The 18704-nt window shown below is 36.6% G+C and overlaps 1 protein-coding gene across 3 annotated transcripts in view; it reads right to left on the reverse strand.

Moving 5' to 3' along the window:
• The window catches only part of SLC4A4 (solute carrier family 4 member 4), a 410477-nt gene that overhangs the window by 202286 nt on the left and 189487 nt on the right, over nt 1-18704 (reverse strand). For all 3 annotated transcript variants that reach the window (XM_004383322.1, XM_004383323.2, XM_004383321.1), the window contains exon 6: nt 16111-16290. In XM_004383322.1, coding sequence (XP_004383379.1) covers nt 16111-16290 — 180 coding nt within the window. The remainder of the gene's footprint in view (nt 1-16110; nt 16291-18704) is intronic.

Below are 18704 nucleotides of genomic sequence, written 5' to 3' on the forward strand. Positions count from 1 at the left end.
AAACTCTAGAGCCAGAGAAAACTGCAATTTTTATTTAGTCAGTAAACTTTACAAAAGCTGAAAGACTGAATTGCCAAGATCCAGAAATACTCAAAGAACAAATGAAAAAAAAAACTTTTTTATAAAGCAAAAGTTCCCACTTGCAATTCAGTTCTTTAAATTCTAATGTTAACTGTGTAATCAGATTGTAAAATGAAACAAAAATCTAGACTTGTACCACTGTGGTTTCATTAAAAAGAAACAGTACTACCTAATATTGATACTTGGGGTAGTGATAGCATTAAACACTGGCTAAGTACCTACAAAGTAAAACACTGAACTTGACCAGGTTCCTGCCTGTTAGATTTAGAAACTAGACCGACAAACACAACACAAAGCAAAGAGAAGACAGACACCAGGAATGTGTAGAGGATGACAAGAAAAAACTTGAAACCTCATTTTCTTCTTTGAAGTTCAGACGTTAAAAGTCTGAAGCAGCAGATCTCAACTACTAATAATTGCAAAAGGACACAAGTGTTTCTCAGGGCTGTGATGATGCCGGCTGTTAGATGTCAAACTGAATTCACAGATAACACTCAGAAGTGAAGAGCCTTTCTGGGTCCACCAAAATAGGGGACACTCCTACACTCTAATAATGGCAAAGCATTTAGGTGGGTATTAACTTGTCCTGAAAAGTAGAAGTGAATGCTTCTCTTTTGTACTCGGTGGCCTGGGCTGGTTTCAGACCTGTTGGTGAGATCTGTGAGAGAAAATTATTTTTTGTTTTGTTCCAACTTTTAATTCAATCCCTTGGCAGCATTTGAAAATGTAAGAGCTCTAAGCTCACATCTGCCTCAGGTGACAACTAAGATAAGGAGAACAGAATGTAAAAATGATGAAACTTACTTCCCTCAAAAGCAACTTTAAATGTAGCTCTTTAAAGCTAGTTAGTTACCTTAAGTTACACTAGGACTGAAAATATCTTGCTAAGAATCCTGGAAGATTAAATTAAAGGAATCTTGTTACAAATTCTATTTTTCAGCTGATATTTTGGGCAGTGTTTTTAAAAGTGATTCTTTGTCAACTATTAGTAATAAACTGATAATTGAATAATCAGGAATATGGGGAAATCATTTTTGCAGGTAATAATATTCACTTCTGGTTAACAGTTTACTGTGGCCCAGATGGGCCATAATGAAAACTGGGCTATTGGTTGCTTTCAATGAAATAATGGTGCACCAAGGATCAAAAAATCACCATGTTTCAAGTACCTACACTGCACTGCTTCTTGTTCTTAGTTGTCATCGAGTCAATAGCAACTCATGGCAAAAGCAGGAGAGAGGGACCCTGCCCTAAAGGAGCTTTCTTAGGTAGTTTAAATGGAAAAATACACAGTGAAACATCAGAGGACAACATAAAACAATATATGATAAATCTGTCATTGTGAGGCACAGGCATTAGGAGCTATAGAATTTTAAGATTTGAAAAGGTCTAATGTGTTTATAAGAAAGATTTCATCAAGGAGATGGAATTTCACCCAGGTCTTATTGAATGGTTTTGGACAGGTAGGTATGAAAGGCATTCCTGGAAGGGCAGAGCGATCAACTAAGGCAAACAGGATTAACAAAGGCATGGTGGTAGAAATCCTGATATGAGACATAAGACAAAGGACAAAATTATCAGAGTAGGGGTTCATACTGAGAGGAGTCCCTGGGTGGTGCAAACATTAATTGTTCAGCTCCCACATGAAAGGTTGGAGGCTGGATTCCACCCAGAGGCACCTACGAATAAAACGGTGGAGATTTCCTTCCAAAAAATCAGCCTTTGAAAACTCCATGGAGCACAGTTCTACTTTGACACACAAAGGGTCTTCATGAGCTGGAATTGACTAGATGGCAATTCGTACTGGTGCTGCTCATATTGAGAAAAGATGAAAATGAGGTTGGATAGGTAGGTTGAACCAACCCTGGTGGTAAAGTGGTTAAGAGCTACAGCTGCTCACCAAAAGGTCAGCAGTTTGAATCCACCAGCCACTCCTTGGAAACCCTATGGGAAAGTTCTACTCTGTCCTACGGGCGCTATGAGTCGGAATCTACTCAACGGCAATGGGTTTGGTTTGGTGGTTTTTTGGCATATCTTAATTACTCAATATGTGAATATTAAATTTAGTTGAACTAATGTTGTAGGTAATATGTAGCCTTAGGAAATGTGATTGAGATTATACATCAAAACTGACAGTTTAGAGAGAGAAAATATCACTTAAATAAACAATGAGGACCCTCTGTGGTTATTAAAATGTGTTTTCTTACAGGGACTGGCCCAGGGTAAAGTCTTAGGGTCTTAGGGAGATTTTTAAATAGTTGACATATTTCATTGACAAAGTGAACATTTTGGTCAATTTCCTTGATGCCTTCTCCTCAACACTTCAATGTCTAGATGTCTGACATGGTATAAATAAAAAATTTCAGAGGATAATAACAACAGCTACAATTTCTTGAGAAATTCCTAGAAATGTCTTGTTAATAACAATAAAGATAGATTTACTGAGTGTTGAGCACCGTGCCACTTCATCTACTTAATTTTCATAACAATCCTATGTTTGTAAAATTAACCCAATTTTACTAGTGAGAAACTGATTCTTACAGAAGTTGACCAAAATCAGAAAGCCAGTAAGTGGCAGATTCAAGGATTCAGATTCAATCCTGCCTGACTCTGAACTCCAATGACTAAACTTCTTACCTGAATTTGTTTATTTTTCCCAAGAAGCATCAATGAAAAAAGAATTTATTAGAAGAAATGCATGATTCTTATAGAGAAAATCATGTGAGTCAGAGCTTCCTTGTGAGGTCACTAGATATAACCAGGGGAATTTCCTCTATTTTAACTTCAATAAACATTCCCCATAAAAGTTATAGATGAAACTGCTGTATGATAAAGTTCAAGTTCTGTATACCCAGTACCTAGCACTTACAAGCTGTGTGATATGGGGCAAGTTACTTAAGCTTTCTAAGCCCCCAATTCCTCATCTGTAAAATGGGAGTAACAATAGCCACTTCATAGGGTTATTTGGAGGATTAAATGATATCACATAAGAAAAGTACTTAGTTCCTGAAAAGTGCTTGATTAATGTTTGGAAATTTTATTACTGTCCAATAAAAAAATTATTATTCAAGCTCCTCAGACCTATTTTATAGCAGAAATCATTACAAAGTTAATAGTTTAGTAATGGGCCCTTCCGCCAACTTTTCTACTATCAAGCTCCTATTTTTCCTTTCAGATTTGGCCCAGAAATCACCTCCTCCAAAAGCCTCTTCTACCACCACCACTCTCAGACCAAGTGGACATTCCATAATTTATTTGTGTCTATGTATGTGTGTCTGTGTATTTCAGTCATTTCACTTAGCATTTTATACTATTGTTATCCATTTGTGTCCTGCCTCCCTCATTAGAAAGGAAGCCCCCTGAGGGCAGGGACTGATGTAATTCATCTCTGTATACCCAGTACCTAGTACAGTGCCTGCCATAAAGTAATATACAACATATACCAGTACATTTATATTTCTTCAGCACAGTTGTTAAAAGCATCCAATTTACTCCAAAAGAAGCCCTGAAAGAGTGTAGTTCAACAAACACTATTTTAGGATGAACTAAAACTTCCCCATTAAGTTATCTGAGAAAGACATCTTCCCAAGAAAGTGAAATTTTCTCCTGCTAAAATAGTAAGAAGCTTAAATCAATAGGCTTATTACATGAAAGGCAATAATAAGCAGTTAAAAGCCTAATGATGTCACTAAGGTGGGCTTCTTGACAACTATAAAGAATTTATATCACATATAATGCATCTGGAAAACTGAGGGAAAAATTCATGCAGTTTCTGTGCATGCTCTTTTCTCATTTGGTTTTAAGTACATAAACTTGTCTCTTTAACGAAGGTCTACATTTTGAAAAAGTGACAATCCTATCTTATGCTTCTTTTTCACTGTCCATAGCACCTACTGTCCTTTGGCACATAACGGGTATTTGTTTTAAGTCATTAACTTAGTAAGTTCTGTTTCTTACCTAGAACTTGAATGCTTTTCAAGCCACCTTCAGAGACCTCATCTCAAATGATCTTCCTCATGATCCTCTGAAGTAGGAAGGTCCAGCATCATTACCCCCAAGAGGAAACCAACGTTCAGAGAAGTGCTGCTTAGAGTTAGTGCTGCCAATGCCAGGCCTAACGCTTAGTCTAGTATTCTTTCTATTGCCTTACAAGGTACTGAATTTGAATTCAGGATAGTAGATCACACAGAAAATGTGTTACTAGTACACTCTTTGATGGTAGAAGGAATAAGTCACTAATTGTGAGTTTAAAAATCTTTAAGTCTTACTCTTTCAGACACTCTTGGAATGTCCTCAAGTTAGTACCCATGAGCCCAAACTTCCCGCCTTCCCACTCCCACCACCACCACCATCCTTGCCCTTTTCCCAGTCATTGACTTACTTAGCCATCCCACGCTGGGAGTGCGCCGCACTCGAGGGTCATCGTCCAAGGTGCGGGTTGCTAGGCAGGGCACTGAGTTCTCAAGCGGGCTGCGGGCTTTAGTGTCAGAAGCAGAAGACAGGAGGAGGAGGAGGACACATGAGCAGCCACAGCAAGGATGAGAATGGAAGCATTAATTAAGAAGAAAAAAATACTAAAGCAAATCACACAGCGGGTTAAAGGAGAACAATGACATATTACATTGACACATCCCCTCCCATGACTCTCACCCTTAGATGGCACAACTCCCAACACAGAATGAAAAACGTCTAAAACAATTTACATTCAATCATTATGGTTTTCCAAGTACCAATGGATGATCCGCCCTGCAGCTGTAGTACACAAAACGTGATTATATCCAGAAGAAGAAAGATTTACATAATGACCATTAATCTCAAGATGTACGATCAAAACCGTTAATAATTTTGCATCACATAAGCACACAAAGGGGGAAGTTGCACAGTTTTGTAAAGCACAGAGCAGCAGGAGGGTGTCATATTAGTAGGCAGCCTTCTTATAATGCACCCACCAGCCCTTTCTATAAATCTTGTGCACATATACAGAAAGCAACATGTCACACTACCACGCCTGAAATATTTTCCTTGATGAATACAGAACTGGCTCACAATTTCCTTTGTCTCCTGTTTTTCATCCGTTCAGAAACATAAGACTAGGATATAGACAAAGCAATACCTTAACACAAACCAATTTAAAATGCATATTAACCCTCATTTTCTGGTTCCCTTTAATACTTGTTTTACTATAATTTTAATATTTGGTGTACTCATGCCAAATCTTAGGCCACATCAAAGACAGTACAATGATGCAGGTTAAATACACAGTATGGGTCCTCCAGGTATTTTTCATCAGTCAGAGAGTGCCATCAACTTCCACCTAAAGAGAGTTTCATTTGGGCTTCATGTCATTTATTTTGCTGTTCTTATCAAATGCCACATTCCAAGGCTAGTAAGAAATGGGCAGCATAATTATCTTTTAAGGAATGACAATGGGGCTGGAAATATCTATCATCACACTGCATATAATTTGACTTGAGAGACTGGTTTTTTGTTTGTTTTTTCCTTAATAAACAATATAGCCATTAAATGATCAATGCAATAAACATTTAAAGCATATCCAACCAGAAGCAAAGATTAGATAATTTACTCACACAAGTGTGCAAACTATGGGGTCTTCTTGAGGTCATTGGTGACTTGGGAAGTCAACTTTTAAAAAGAACCATTTACAAAGTAATGTAAGTTTATAGCCAAATTTGGGCATTCAGCACATTATAAAATCCAGAAACATTTTTGTCAATTTATCTGTCTGTGTTTAAAAGCTGTAAATAAAGCCAGGACTTGTGAGCGGGCCATCTGTACCAGCACCTGTTTGAGGCAAATCTGATGTCTTCTCTTTGCAATCTGAATTTTTAATTGTTTCCCATAATTGAACTTCTTTGCAAGTTTTTATCTCACTAAGAAAAATGAAAAAGGGAAATGAACCAGTTGAGATTATTCCAAAATTGCTTTTGTCAAGAGGGAAGCATTTAGAAATGCATATTATCATACTGACCAAGTTTCACCTCCTACTTCTTTTGACAACTGAGTGACCTGCTTAAAGCACCAACCTTCCTGCAGGCTTAGCAAAAGGAAAAGAAAGAAGCTAGCCAACTGACATCCATTGATCTTGGACCAAGCATGGACCTGATCAAATTCCAGATCACTGAAAACTGACAGAAGCAGTAATGCAAAGTAAACCCAAAACAGTCTTCACATTCTTTAGCTTCTGGTGAGTATGTAGCTACCCAAATTTTATCACTGAGACCATGGCATGCTTCTAAAATGAGAACAAAATGTCTGCAGCTGCTTCAAAACTCAAGTGCTGGTAACTAACTTTCCTCAGTGCCTTCTTTCTCCTCTACCTCTCAACATGTCAGTGTGTAACTGGTTGGGAACTTAAGTTGGAAACACCTTTTTTGTATATAAAGCCGCCACTGATACTGAACCTCACCTTCAAGAGGACACACCAGCAAAGAACTCGGCTCTAAAGACAGGTATGAAAATGAAATCGCCCATAGAGACCTGGCACCCGTGTTTTAGCAAACCCTGACTGGAGCCATCTGTCTGTCTACCCTCATGAAAACTGGAAGACTCGCAGCATTCAACACTTACACTGGCAAATTCCAACATTTTGATTTGTTGGACCCACTATGTACTTTTGTGCAGGCAGGGATACAAACTCTGTAACCCATTCATGTTACCTTCTTTTCTTCATAAATTTACTCCAGATTTGACTTTGAGATCAAATTTTGAAAAGTTCTTCCCAAAGCTGGAGCCAAACTTCCTATAATTATACCATGATAATGATATATTATGTATACCTTTTCCAAATAATGCTTTCATTGTGCCTCTTCTACGCTTCAGCTATAAACAGCTTTGCTGCTATCTTACATATTCTCTACTGTCACTTTTGCCTGACTTCAGGCATAAACAATTTAGAAATTGGTTTACATTTCTGTGACTTGATGAGGAAAGATACGGCTCTAAAAATTTCTGAGTGATGGTTTCCAATATCTAGACCGTAGAAAAAAAGTTGGGAAGAAGAACTTTTTTTTTCAATGATTCATGTTCCTCTTGAGAATTAACTTGTTCAAAACCATCAAGTGAGGCTGTCTCTACTTGAATCTTGCAAATAGGCCAAAAAATTTGTCCAGCAAAATTCTGTTTTAGCAATCCCCATTAAGAAAATAAATTTCATTCATATTAAAGTTTTAACAATCTTTTGAGGCTTCAATATTGAATGTTCAAGTAGTTATCGAGCACATACTCAAGCATTCCACACTGCTATTTAGCCAAGAAATTTAACCCAAGAGAATAGCAGCATTTAAGCTACATGTAAGCACATGCGACACTAGTACAGGTTACACAGAAATCTCCATTTGGAAAGTCAATAAAGACATTCATCTGTCTGCCATGTTTGGTCTATATCTCTGCCTAGATGTAGAATGACCAACAGAAACCCTTCAACATCATATACTTACACAAAGTAACAAACCTGGACTCACTGACGTGTTGGAAATATTTGTTTAAGGAAGCTCATTATACCTTGCATTTGAATTAGCATATTATTATTAAGCACACTAGGTTCCCTCATTTATTATATGCTTGGGCAAGTTATTTTACATTTCTGAGTTTCAGTTTTTTCATCTGAAAAATGGAGATAATGACACATACATTACAAACAACATCAAGAACAGTTCTTGGTATATAATAAGTGCTCAATAAATGGGAGGTATTGTTGTTACAACTATCGATATCATTAATGGAGTGATGTTTCCTTTGTTAACATAACCGAAGAGTGTTAGAAAATACTAAAGACATCAACTTTGACCTTGTTTAAATTCAAAATGTGATTTTTTAGAAATTAGGTATACAAACCTGAGAATACCTTTATGTCTCTTGTATTTTTACAGAAACAGGGTTTGAGTAGAATGAGGCATGTTTAATCATTCTTGGAAGACTTTAATTATATTCCCCCTTTTTCCTTTTTGGAAGGCATAGTACTAACATGTTATCTTTCTATCTTGCCTTCCCTCCTTTCCTCACTCTTCCTGCCCTTTCTCTTCCTCTTCTCTCTATTTCTCTTTAACAGAGACCAGGAGGTAGTCTCAGGGCTACACCTACTCTCCTAGCTGCTCTTAGCACCATATGAGGCTAGGGAATTGAAGACTTTTCAGGGGCAGCTCTACCAAGGATCTCAGCCTTGGAAGAAAATTTACTCAGGGTTGGCAGCAGTAAATCAGTTCAGGCTCCTTTAAATACATGGCTGTGAAATGGAGGAGAGAGTGCTCATGTGAGGTAGGATAAGACGAAGAAAATCATTCCAGTTCATTTCCCTTATCATGGACCCTGTCTATGTAAGACAGATTGACAATTATTAAAATTTAAAAATATGTTTATTTCATGGTAACGTCCTGCCACTCATATAATATATATATAGTATTGATAGCTAAGAACTGTCATTGCTCACACATACTGATCAGTCTTTACAGTCTAAATTAAAAATACTATAAATCCCATGAGTGACACCTCATTACATGTTAGTTGGCATCTGTAAAGTAGAGAATAAAAGTAGCACTATTTTAAAAATAAAACTCCAAGAATTTTTTCACATATGGGGTGGCAGAGAAAAAAAACGGAGCCATAGAAAATAATAGAATACAAAATAATGGTGGTGAACTGAAGCTCTGTCCTCAGTTTTGAAACTGAAAGTCACTAAATTGGCCCCTTAAAATATTTCTGAATAATAGTTACTCCTTACAGTTGTATCTCATTTTATACCCTTCAAATACTTTTCACAAAGATATATCATTTACTCCCGGTTATATACACAAAATAAGATATAATCCTTATCTTACAGATACTACAACTGAGGCTCAGGAGAGTGTGTAAACTGCTCAAAAACACACTGCTACCAAGAATCAGCCCAGGATTAGAATGAGGCCTTTGGAAAAGATGGTGCCATGTCTTCAAGAAAATTATGAAGTAGATCCTTAACGTCAAAAACTAAACAGTCACATGCATTATCTGATATCTGTTAATCTATATTAAGCCTGACTCTTCATTGCCATAAAAAGCAGAATAGACTAGCAAACACTGGGAGGCAATGACCTTTGGAGAAAAAACGTGTTACTATTTATTTAAAGATTTGGACATTATAAATCTGCAAAATCAGTCATCTGCCAGAAGAAAAGAAAGGAAAATAAGAATGGTGCCTGATGGATGAATTAGAAATATAACAATAACTAACAATAATAGCTACCGTTACTAAGGAATACTTCCATTCAGGAACTTTGCTTGAAACTTTACATGGATTGGCTCATTAAATCTAAGAAGAGCTTGATCATTCACTGGGTTCTGTTCAGGCCTTCATCGTGCTGTGCAAATAAACTGAGAATTAAAGTCCTGAACAAAACAGATGGATGTGCTGCTGGTTTTTGGAGGGAACTAACTGTATGCAGAAAGGCACCTGAGAAGATAAGTCTCATCTCAATGTCTCATGGGACCAAGAGAGGCAAGATACAGAATCACCTCTCTCAGAATTAGAGAAGTACGATGACTGTCTCAAAGAAATAGAATCTGTGGGGGGAAATTAGAGAAATGCCTATCTTACCCATTGATTCAGGGACTAGTTCTGAATTGAAGAGTATGAGGGGTGCTGCAAAGTAGAGCAAACCAGCCAGAGACAATTACAACAAGCTAGGATCCAAATCCCAAGCAAAAAGCTAAGAATTTCTAAAAGCACTGAGTAAGCTACAAAACCTGATGGTGGTACTAGACAGATCCACTGCATGCCAGTGTCCGGGCAGCTTGATCTAATATCCAGGGCATATAATTGAAACAGACTAATCTCAAATTAGATCCAAGGTAACAAGAGCCTAGCTAATCCCACTTATATTTCAATGGAGCCTAGAATTATTATTAACAAACACTTGTGTCTTAGTTATTTAGTGCCGCTATAGCAGAAATACCACAAGTGGAAGACTTTAACAAAGAGAAATTTATTCTCTCACAGTTTAGGAGCCTAGAAGTCCAAATTCAGGGTGTCAGCCCCAGGGGAGGCTTTCTCTCTCTGTCGGCTCTCGAGGAAGGTCCTTGTCATCAATCTTCCCCTGGACTAGGAGCTTCTCATTGTAAGGACCCCAGGTCCAAAGAACACGCTCTTCTCCTGGCACTACTATCTTGGTGGTATGAGGCCCAGTCTCTCTGCTTGCTTCTCTCTTTTGTATCTCAAAAGAGATTGATTTAACATACAGCCTAATCTTGTAGATTGAGTCCTACCTCATTAACATAACTGCCTCTAATCTTGCTTCCTTAACATCATAGAAGCAGGATTTACAACACATAGGAAAAGCTCATCAGATGCCGAAATGTGAACAATCACACAATACTGGGAGTCATGGCCTAGCCAAGTTGACACACATTTTTGGGAGACACAATTCAATCCACAACAGTCTGATTTCTTCCCTTAGCTGAGTTGCTAACCACTATCTATTCTCCTGTTGTTGTTGTTGTTGTTAGGTGCCGTGGAGTCAGTTCCGACTCATAGCGACCCTATAGGACAGAGTAGAACTGCACCGTAGAGCTTCCAAGGAGTGGCTGGTGGATTTGAACTGCCAACCTTTTGGTTAGTAGATGAGCTTTTAACCACTATGCCGCCTGGGCTCGAAGTGAAAGAGTTTCATTGGTCAGGAATTGAACCGGGGCCTCCCGTGTGGCAGGCAAGAATTCTACCACTGAGCAACCAATGCTCTACATCTTCCTGTACGGAACAGCAATAGACTACACTTTAAGAAATACCTAAAGGTGTTTGTGTGCTTATGTCAAAACAGCAGTGTAGAGAGAGCTAGGAAGCAGCATCTTGCCTGGTAGGTGGTTTTGAAAAGAGGAATCCAGGGAGAAAGTATGTGGTGGTGACAAGTGGTGGGAGCAAGGGGATCACATTTCTCATTCTTATACTGAAAGAAAAAGGGGGAGAAATGTGACAAATTGAAGATGAAACCCAAGGTTCAATCTGAAGCAGGCCCTGAATCCCTATAAATATAGAAGAGGCCAGAAAAAGTGTGGAGGAAGCAGGGTGGGGCCTAGAAGCCATTGCTATGGTCCAGAGATGCCACTGATTCCAGCTCATCTACCTGAGAAAGGAGTTTAAATTCTCAGATTCCCAGTATGGTCAAGGGCTTCCCTGATACCCATTTAGCAAAGAGTGCCACCAACAAAAGGGACAGACTAAGGGGGCTGTGATGAGAAAAGTCTTCCTCTCTTCCCATTACCAAAGAAAAGGTGTTGGTATCACCCACCAAAGGGCAGAGGAAATAAATCAGCACTTTATCCATGAGTTTCTTCCAAATAGTAAGCTACAGAACAAACAGGTATCATTTCAGAAACCACTCCTACTCAACATGAGATTCTTCTGCCTAAATTGTGCTTAAACATATTGTATATGCTTTAATAACATTTGTTGCATTGTATATATATTATCTCATTTAAATCTCATTATCTCTGCATTACAGAAGTCTAAATAGAGCACAAAATTATCTTTCCAATTTTTAATTGGAAAAAAAAAACCTTTGCACAAATAAAAAATTGGATCATGAAACTGAATTGGGTAAAAATGAAATTCATAGTCTAGGTCTGATTGGACAACAAAAGCTGCTTCTCAGTAAAGGGTACCTACACTCCCAGACCAAGGCTGGCAAGGAACTGATTTTTGTGATAGTCTAGAGAAAGAATGAAGAAGCCTGTAAAAGAACAGGGGAAAACTGATGGTGACTTAACTCCATGAAAGCTGAATACTCAAATTAAGGTTCCTAAAAGTTTTGGGTCCTTATTTGGGTCTCATTCATCTTTTGTAAGTCTTTTGTAAGATAATACATACCAAAGGTGTCCGTTTAAATGGTAAATGATGTAGTTTTTAAAACAGACCATCTTATGAACTATAATTTTTAACAAAGTTATTGGGTAACCCTGTCATAAACATCTTAATAAAATATTTGTTGAATGAATGAATATCAGTTGAGCATAAATTTTGCTTTCACTTCCTAAGAAAAGACAAACTAAATATATCTTACTTGGTTTTTAAAATACTACCAAGAAATGTTTCTAGGATTAAAAGTTATTTTTTCATAGCACACTAAAATAATACACAGCAATTATCTAGGTATCTTAGAGCAAATTATCAGCTGAAGCCACATGAAATTGCCAGTAGTCAGTTGTATCTTATCCACAAAAACAGCAATTTCATATGGTTCAAACTAAAATAATAGAGGAAAAAATAAAGAGTGGGTGAAGGAAAACCTAACACCAGAGGAAACTAAAACTTCATTAATTTCTTCATGCAACACTAACTCTATACAAATGGCCTCAGTTAATACATTGAGAAATTATACCACTTGCCTAAAATCTAGTACCTAACAGATATGTCCATCAGAATTCACAGATGTCTCAGATAAGTGGCAATTTTACAATACTTAACATCTTGGAAGCTAGCCTGATTATCCCTTGATTTACTACAAATAAAAATGTTTCTCATTTCTTTCAATAAATACTAAATTATCTTGAACCCCAAATCACACCAGGGCCCTGGAAGCTGAGAGTCAGTCTTTAGGTATGGACAAAGACAGTGGTGTGCTGGCAAATGTTTGCCAACCATTTCTACAGAAAATATATATGTAAATATAAATATATATTATAAATTATACTAATAAAAGCATTGTAAAATCATAAAATTCACTACACAATTTTATTGTAGCATACAATTGTAAAAATAATAATAAAATACACAAAATTATTTACTGCAAATTCCATATAGCCAGTTGATTCTCATAGAATGCTTTTGATGATTTTTGACAAACTCATGCATCAGCAGCCAACTTATGGATGCAAATGGTGAATAAGTATAGTTTCAGCAACAATTTTAATTAATATTTTCACTTACATTTATGAGTAAGAAGAAAGTGAAACAATGAAGACATATATCAGACTTCACTCATTCATCAATGATGTGGGTGACTCCTTTGCTAAACTGAATAATAGTTTTCAAATACTAGAAGAGTATTTCCTCAATTTTTTTTGTGCTATTCATATTTTAACAGCTATAGACACAGCACACTTGTAAATTTAATCTGCATTATTAGCATTTTCTCCATCACTATTTAAAGTCTAGATACATCTGACAAATCAATTAACCAAGTTCTGATTCATAGTGCTTGCTAATTTCTGTGGTATAAATACTACCATTGTGGCCAGTTCCAAGCTATTGACATGAGGGCATTAAATGTGGAGTCGGGAAGAGTAGCAAGAGCCCACCATTAGCATTTGCACCATAGAGACACAATGTATGTAAATAACCTCAAGAGTATATCTTATAGTAAAATATAGTAAAATAAGGAAGTTGTGTGCTTTGAGTATCTGTTAACTTTGTTTTAATATAATTTAATACAATTATTTAGTTGTAAGTTTATGTAATTTAATTTTTAATAATAGCTAGGTTTTACAACAGCTCAAGAAATTACTGATAATAATTGACTCTTGCAAATAGATAAGAGTTGACCCTAGCATACCGCTGAGAAATGAAAAAATTCCCAACTTAAAGTAGTATCCCCAAAGATTTCAGCTATCGACTGCATTGTTGGTGTAATAACTAATACTGGAAATGTCACTGAGTCTATTTTCTAGCTTAGGATAGAAGATTAAGGAGACATAAGTTTTACCTAGGTTTTATATGGGGATATAAGAATCTAGCTTTAGCTATAACAGTTATGACAATCTGGTTTATTAAAAGAGTAGCAATAATTCTATAACTCTTTATTTTAGAAATTTATTCTAATAACATTTCATAGTTGTTAAAAACACTAAGTAATTAAACCCTAAAAGAGAAAGGTAAATGTATAACTTGCAAGTTCAGAACAAACACCTCTAGAAAACCGAAAAATTGCCATCTTGGAGGCACATGAAATTGATTGCTACAGAATCCCTCAAAGCCAAATCCTACCTCTGGATGTTTAAAAAGAATTAGATAACACAAAAGCCAAAAATAACATGTTTTAAAAGGCCTAATAGTATTCCATGCTTCAGGGTGCAAGCTGATCAGTTGAAGAGCCGGAAAAGAACAGCCTGCCTTTCCTATTTGCTTTCTGCCCACCATATATAACATTTCACAGGTGAAAAGGTGAATGACAAAGGCAATTTTAACTTTCCTCTGAAGTACAAAGATCTACTGATAGGATAAAAGATTGAATAACTTGAGCAATATCAACCCATTAGTTGTATTCCACATCCAAATACTTTCTCCTAAAGCACAAAGTAATGAACTCCAAGATGCATCTGTTCCTAATTTCTACCCTGCGTGCACATTGATGAAAATGAAGCTCACACCACACTGGTGGACAGCATTCTAACTCTGCCACTCATTCTTCTTGTCTTTGCAAATACAGCATTATTTGAAAACAATATACCATACTTTCTTAATTCTTTATACCACCACCAACCCCGTGATTAAAAGAAAAAAAACTCCAATTCGATTTCATTTTATTTGAGAAAGAGGATTATCAAATAAGATATAAAAGGAGACCTCAGCTTTATTAATTACTACTACTTCAAAAACATGAGTTGTTTTCTAACATGGAATATTTGTGACATCATTTATAACAAGTTGTTTATCCCATGACATTTCCAACCATTAAACAAATCCTTTCTTCAAATATACAGTTAAAAAAAAAAGAGGAGACACACAAAAGCCAAAACATTTCCCATAAGTAATAATATTCCAGGTAATGGTAGGTACAATTAAATTGTAATCGAAATGTTCTAGATTAGATTTTATCTTTTGTGAATGTTTTTTATACAGAGCTTTTTTTTTTTTAAACTATAATTATTTATTTATACTCTATTTTGCTTTTAAAGAAAGAAAAAGACTTAAGGCAATTAAATCAATATATAAATCATCCAGTAAAACTGAACTTTTCAATTTGTTCTATTTAGTAACTAAAAACACATTAAGAGATAATAAGGGAATGCTCCAAAAATAGACCAAAGAAAGTTTGCTAATAGTAAGCTCTCTCCCGGCCCACCATTAATTTTAATAATTCAGAAAACCTAATTTTTGGAAGGGAAGTGGCTGAATGAGTTGGAATTCAGTTTATTACAATTCACTTAATCCACCTTTTCCATGACAACATGTTTTATGTTATTCTTACAGTGCAGCTGAGGCAATGATGATTTCTCTTAATGCTAAAAAAAGATTAGGGGTGGGATGGAAGGAGACCTGGTTCTACCAGCCCAGTGCTTAGCAACTCTTTCCACCATGCCTTCATTTTCCATACTTCACGGAAATTGTATTTTTCCCTTCTCAGATTTCACCCAATCACAACATAAACTTTAAAACAGAAACAATAATACAGAAGATAGACACTTTATAGGAAATGCTGTTAAATGCAGTAGAGAATAATAGGACACAGTGCCTTTCCTATCCCTATATAATGGGGTTAACATCTCGCCTTGAATAATTACTCTTACACCTGACTATCATCATCATACAACCAAAAAGCAGATTACTTTTTTAAATGGTAACAATGAAGCTTACTTTGATAAAATAATCAACTACAGGCTAGACATCATCTCACATACCAAGCAAACACCTCATGAGATGAGGCTCTGGGGCATTGACCATATTTTATATATCCTCCAAATTCTGACAAACCATCATGTCTAACGTGTATTCCCTAACGTACTCAATAATCTACAAATTTGCTGATTCATATGAAATATTCAGTTGTTTCATTATACAGTTATTACCGAATCTCCTCAGTCAGTCAAAACAGATGTATATGGAGAAGCAAGGCACACTAGCATTTGCAGCCTACAATAAAAAGGGCTGAAATCTTTCCAGCCAACTGCAAACCTGCCCAACTGGATAAACCATGTCACTGTGAAATGGCTATGGCATATGAATTTGAGAAAGGTGGGAAGATGGGGAGGGGTAAAGAAAAGATGACAAGAGATGTAGAAAAGGTGAGTGTAAGAGAAAGCAGCAGCCAGCTGGCCCTGCATTACCATTATCAGGGTTGGTAAACATCCTGCTTGCACTGGAGACTGTCTTCCCAATGTCAGCCAGGGATCGAAGGTTGGATTTCTTGGTTTGATGCCGGTGCTTCCGGAGCAAAGTATAGGTCACCTTATCCTTAAGGTCAGGTTTCAATAGGCCTGTCTCAATCTGATGGTCAACAATCATCTCTGATACAAAAGCAAAGCAAAACAAAAACAAAATTCAGTCACAAGACAACAAAGTTAATCTTTTACTGTTACTTTACGGATGCCATCCTCAAATTTAGTGTCAACATATTATTTTCCAAATTGCCAACTCCCCACTTTCTGTGAAGGATAAGGATACAAAGATATTGGCATTAGTGAGAGCTATAAATATTCCAGTACTAATTGTATGTTTTGAGAGGCAGAATTGAATTTTGTTCATTTTTTTCAATCCCAGTTAATCGTGAATTCACATAAATTACATTTTTCTGTAACACAGTCAAGTCAGTAATTTGCATTTTTCAATTAAGTACAAAAAGCAAGATTCAAAAATTTCATGTACTCTATCATAGCAAGTGTGCCAGTCGTATAAATGATATGAAAAAACCTTGAAGAGAATATGCAAAATTAAAAGTAATGATATTGTTAACTTAATTCATCTATCTTCCCAAATTCTTCAGTAGTATTATACTAGAATTTTTATAATAGGGTATGGTAAAGGAAAACAATACTTTTCCCAATATCAGGTTGTGTGCACACCAATTAATACAATAAAAGAAAGATTAAACTACAGAATTGTGCCTCAGTCTTTTGTAAGAAGGGAGGCTTTTTCTAAAGCCCTTACAATGCATTTCCATTGGCCATTCCGAAGTATGACCTGACCAAAATCTTCTATGAAACTTTAGTATCTTGGTCTTAATGCAAAAAAATAAAATTTCTATTAGCTCTTTTTTAGTTCATTTTTAACTAAAACAGATTATTGTTTCATAGAAATTCATAGGGCAAGTTCTTACTCTAATAGAAAGTAAAAAAAAAAAAAAAAAAAAAGCTTTTTCTCACACGAGTGGCATGTCAGCAGTATGGCATACATGTAGCCTTGTGCATCCCACTCTAATGCCAACATCAGCAAGCAGCTATTTCCTCAGCCCAGAATGTGGCTAAAGACAAAACATCATAATATCTATACAAGCTATGTATTGGCAGGAAGCTACCTCACTGTATGCAGGTAGAACTTTTGTCTTCTGCATAGAACCAGAGTGATGAATCCCATGCCTGCCTTTTCTGGTACATAAATGCATCTAGAACAAGTCAACTTTTACTCCTGGACAAACTTCTTAGTATACAAAAGTGGAAGAAAGAACAAAAGCTATTCTATTCCAAAAGCCTGACAAGAAAACTATGGCCACTGGCAGTATAACAGCATCACTGAAGAAAAGTTACTACAGATGTTCAAGGGTCTTTGCTTGGGCATGACTACAGCTCTCCGAAGTCCATCTTCATAGCACTCAAGGAACTACCCTCACAGCCTATAGCTAGAAACTGGCAATTTACATAGTATAAAGTCAACTACTTGTGAGCCAGGCAGAGGCTGAAACCAGGATTTTCCATCACATGCCTTAGACAGATGCCATAAATGCCACATAACAATGGACTACTTGGTAGGGAGCCTAGGCAAGGCAGGAAGAGTTTCTCCTCTAGGAGTGTTTTGGTTTGAGAGTGGCCTTTAGCTCTGTGTATTTTTAACTACACAAACCCCACTCAGTAAAACTCATAGAGCTGATCCTATAATTACAATTAACCCTCTGTTCTACAGTAAAATAATTAGGCACCTACTGAACACAGCCCTTTCTACTTTCCCTTTAAGTCTTATTCAAAACGGAAAGTCCATTTTACAGAAAAACCATAAAAGTAAACAAACAGCCCCACCATATCTGCAGCAAGTGTTATCAAACTCCTACTCTAATTCCAGGGTTGTGGATTAAAGTGTTTCTTATCTACCCTTGTTGGCAGGGCCTCCCTCTATTCTTGCCGTCCCTTCTAATCTCAAACCAATCCGTACGTATGCACAGCCACCCTGTTACTAATGCCTGGAAATCACCAGTTAGAACAGGTTAAAACATCTGTGTGGCTTATGCCCTTCATTAAGTTTCTTTTAAAATGGCCCACATTATAGGGATCTCTTTAAGCATAAACTACAAAACCTTTCAAACAAAAAGTGGGGGCAGTAACATTTCACAGCTACACTGAAATTAAGTCTTCAGTGTTCAAAATCCCACAGTCGCTACCAACTAGGAAAGAAAGTGCCAACTATAGATAATAGCAGAGCTGAAAGGAACCTTAAGGAGCTTCAAATTCAACCTTTTGCTATACAGATGAGAAAAGAGAGGGCTAAGGAGGTAACTTGCAAACAGACATAGACTAATTAGAAGCAACCCCCCCCCCACAAAAAAAAAAATAAACCCAGGTTTTCTGGCTCACAGTTTAGAGGTTTTTCCATATCACACAATATTTTTCTTTATTTAAAAAGGAAGCTCTAAAACAAAAAAATTTATATATGCAGAGCTTTTGCAAACCAAGAGAAAAATACCCATCCCAGCAGAAAATGACCAAAGGTTATA

This window comes from Trichechus manatus, unplaced genomic scaffold, assembly GCF_000243295.1.
Source record: "Trichechus manatus latirostris isolate Lorelei unplaced genomic scaffold, TriManLat1.0 scaffold00108, whole genome shotgun sequence".
Classification (NCBI taxonomy): domain Eukaryota; kingdom Metazoa; phylum Chordata; class Mammalia; order Sirenia; family Trichechidae; genus Trichechus; species Trichechus manatus.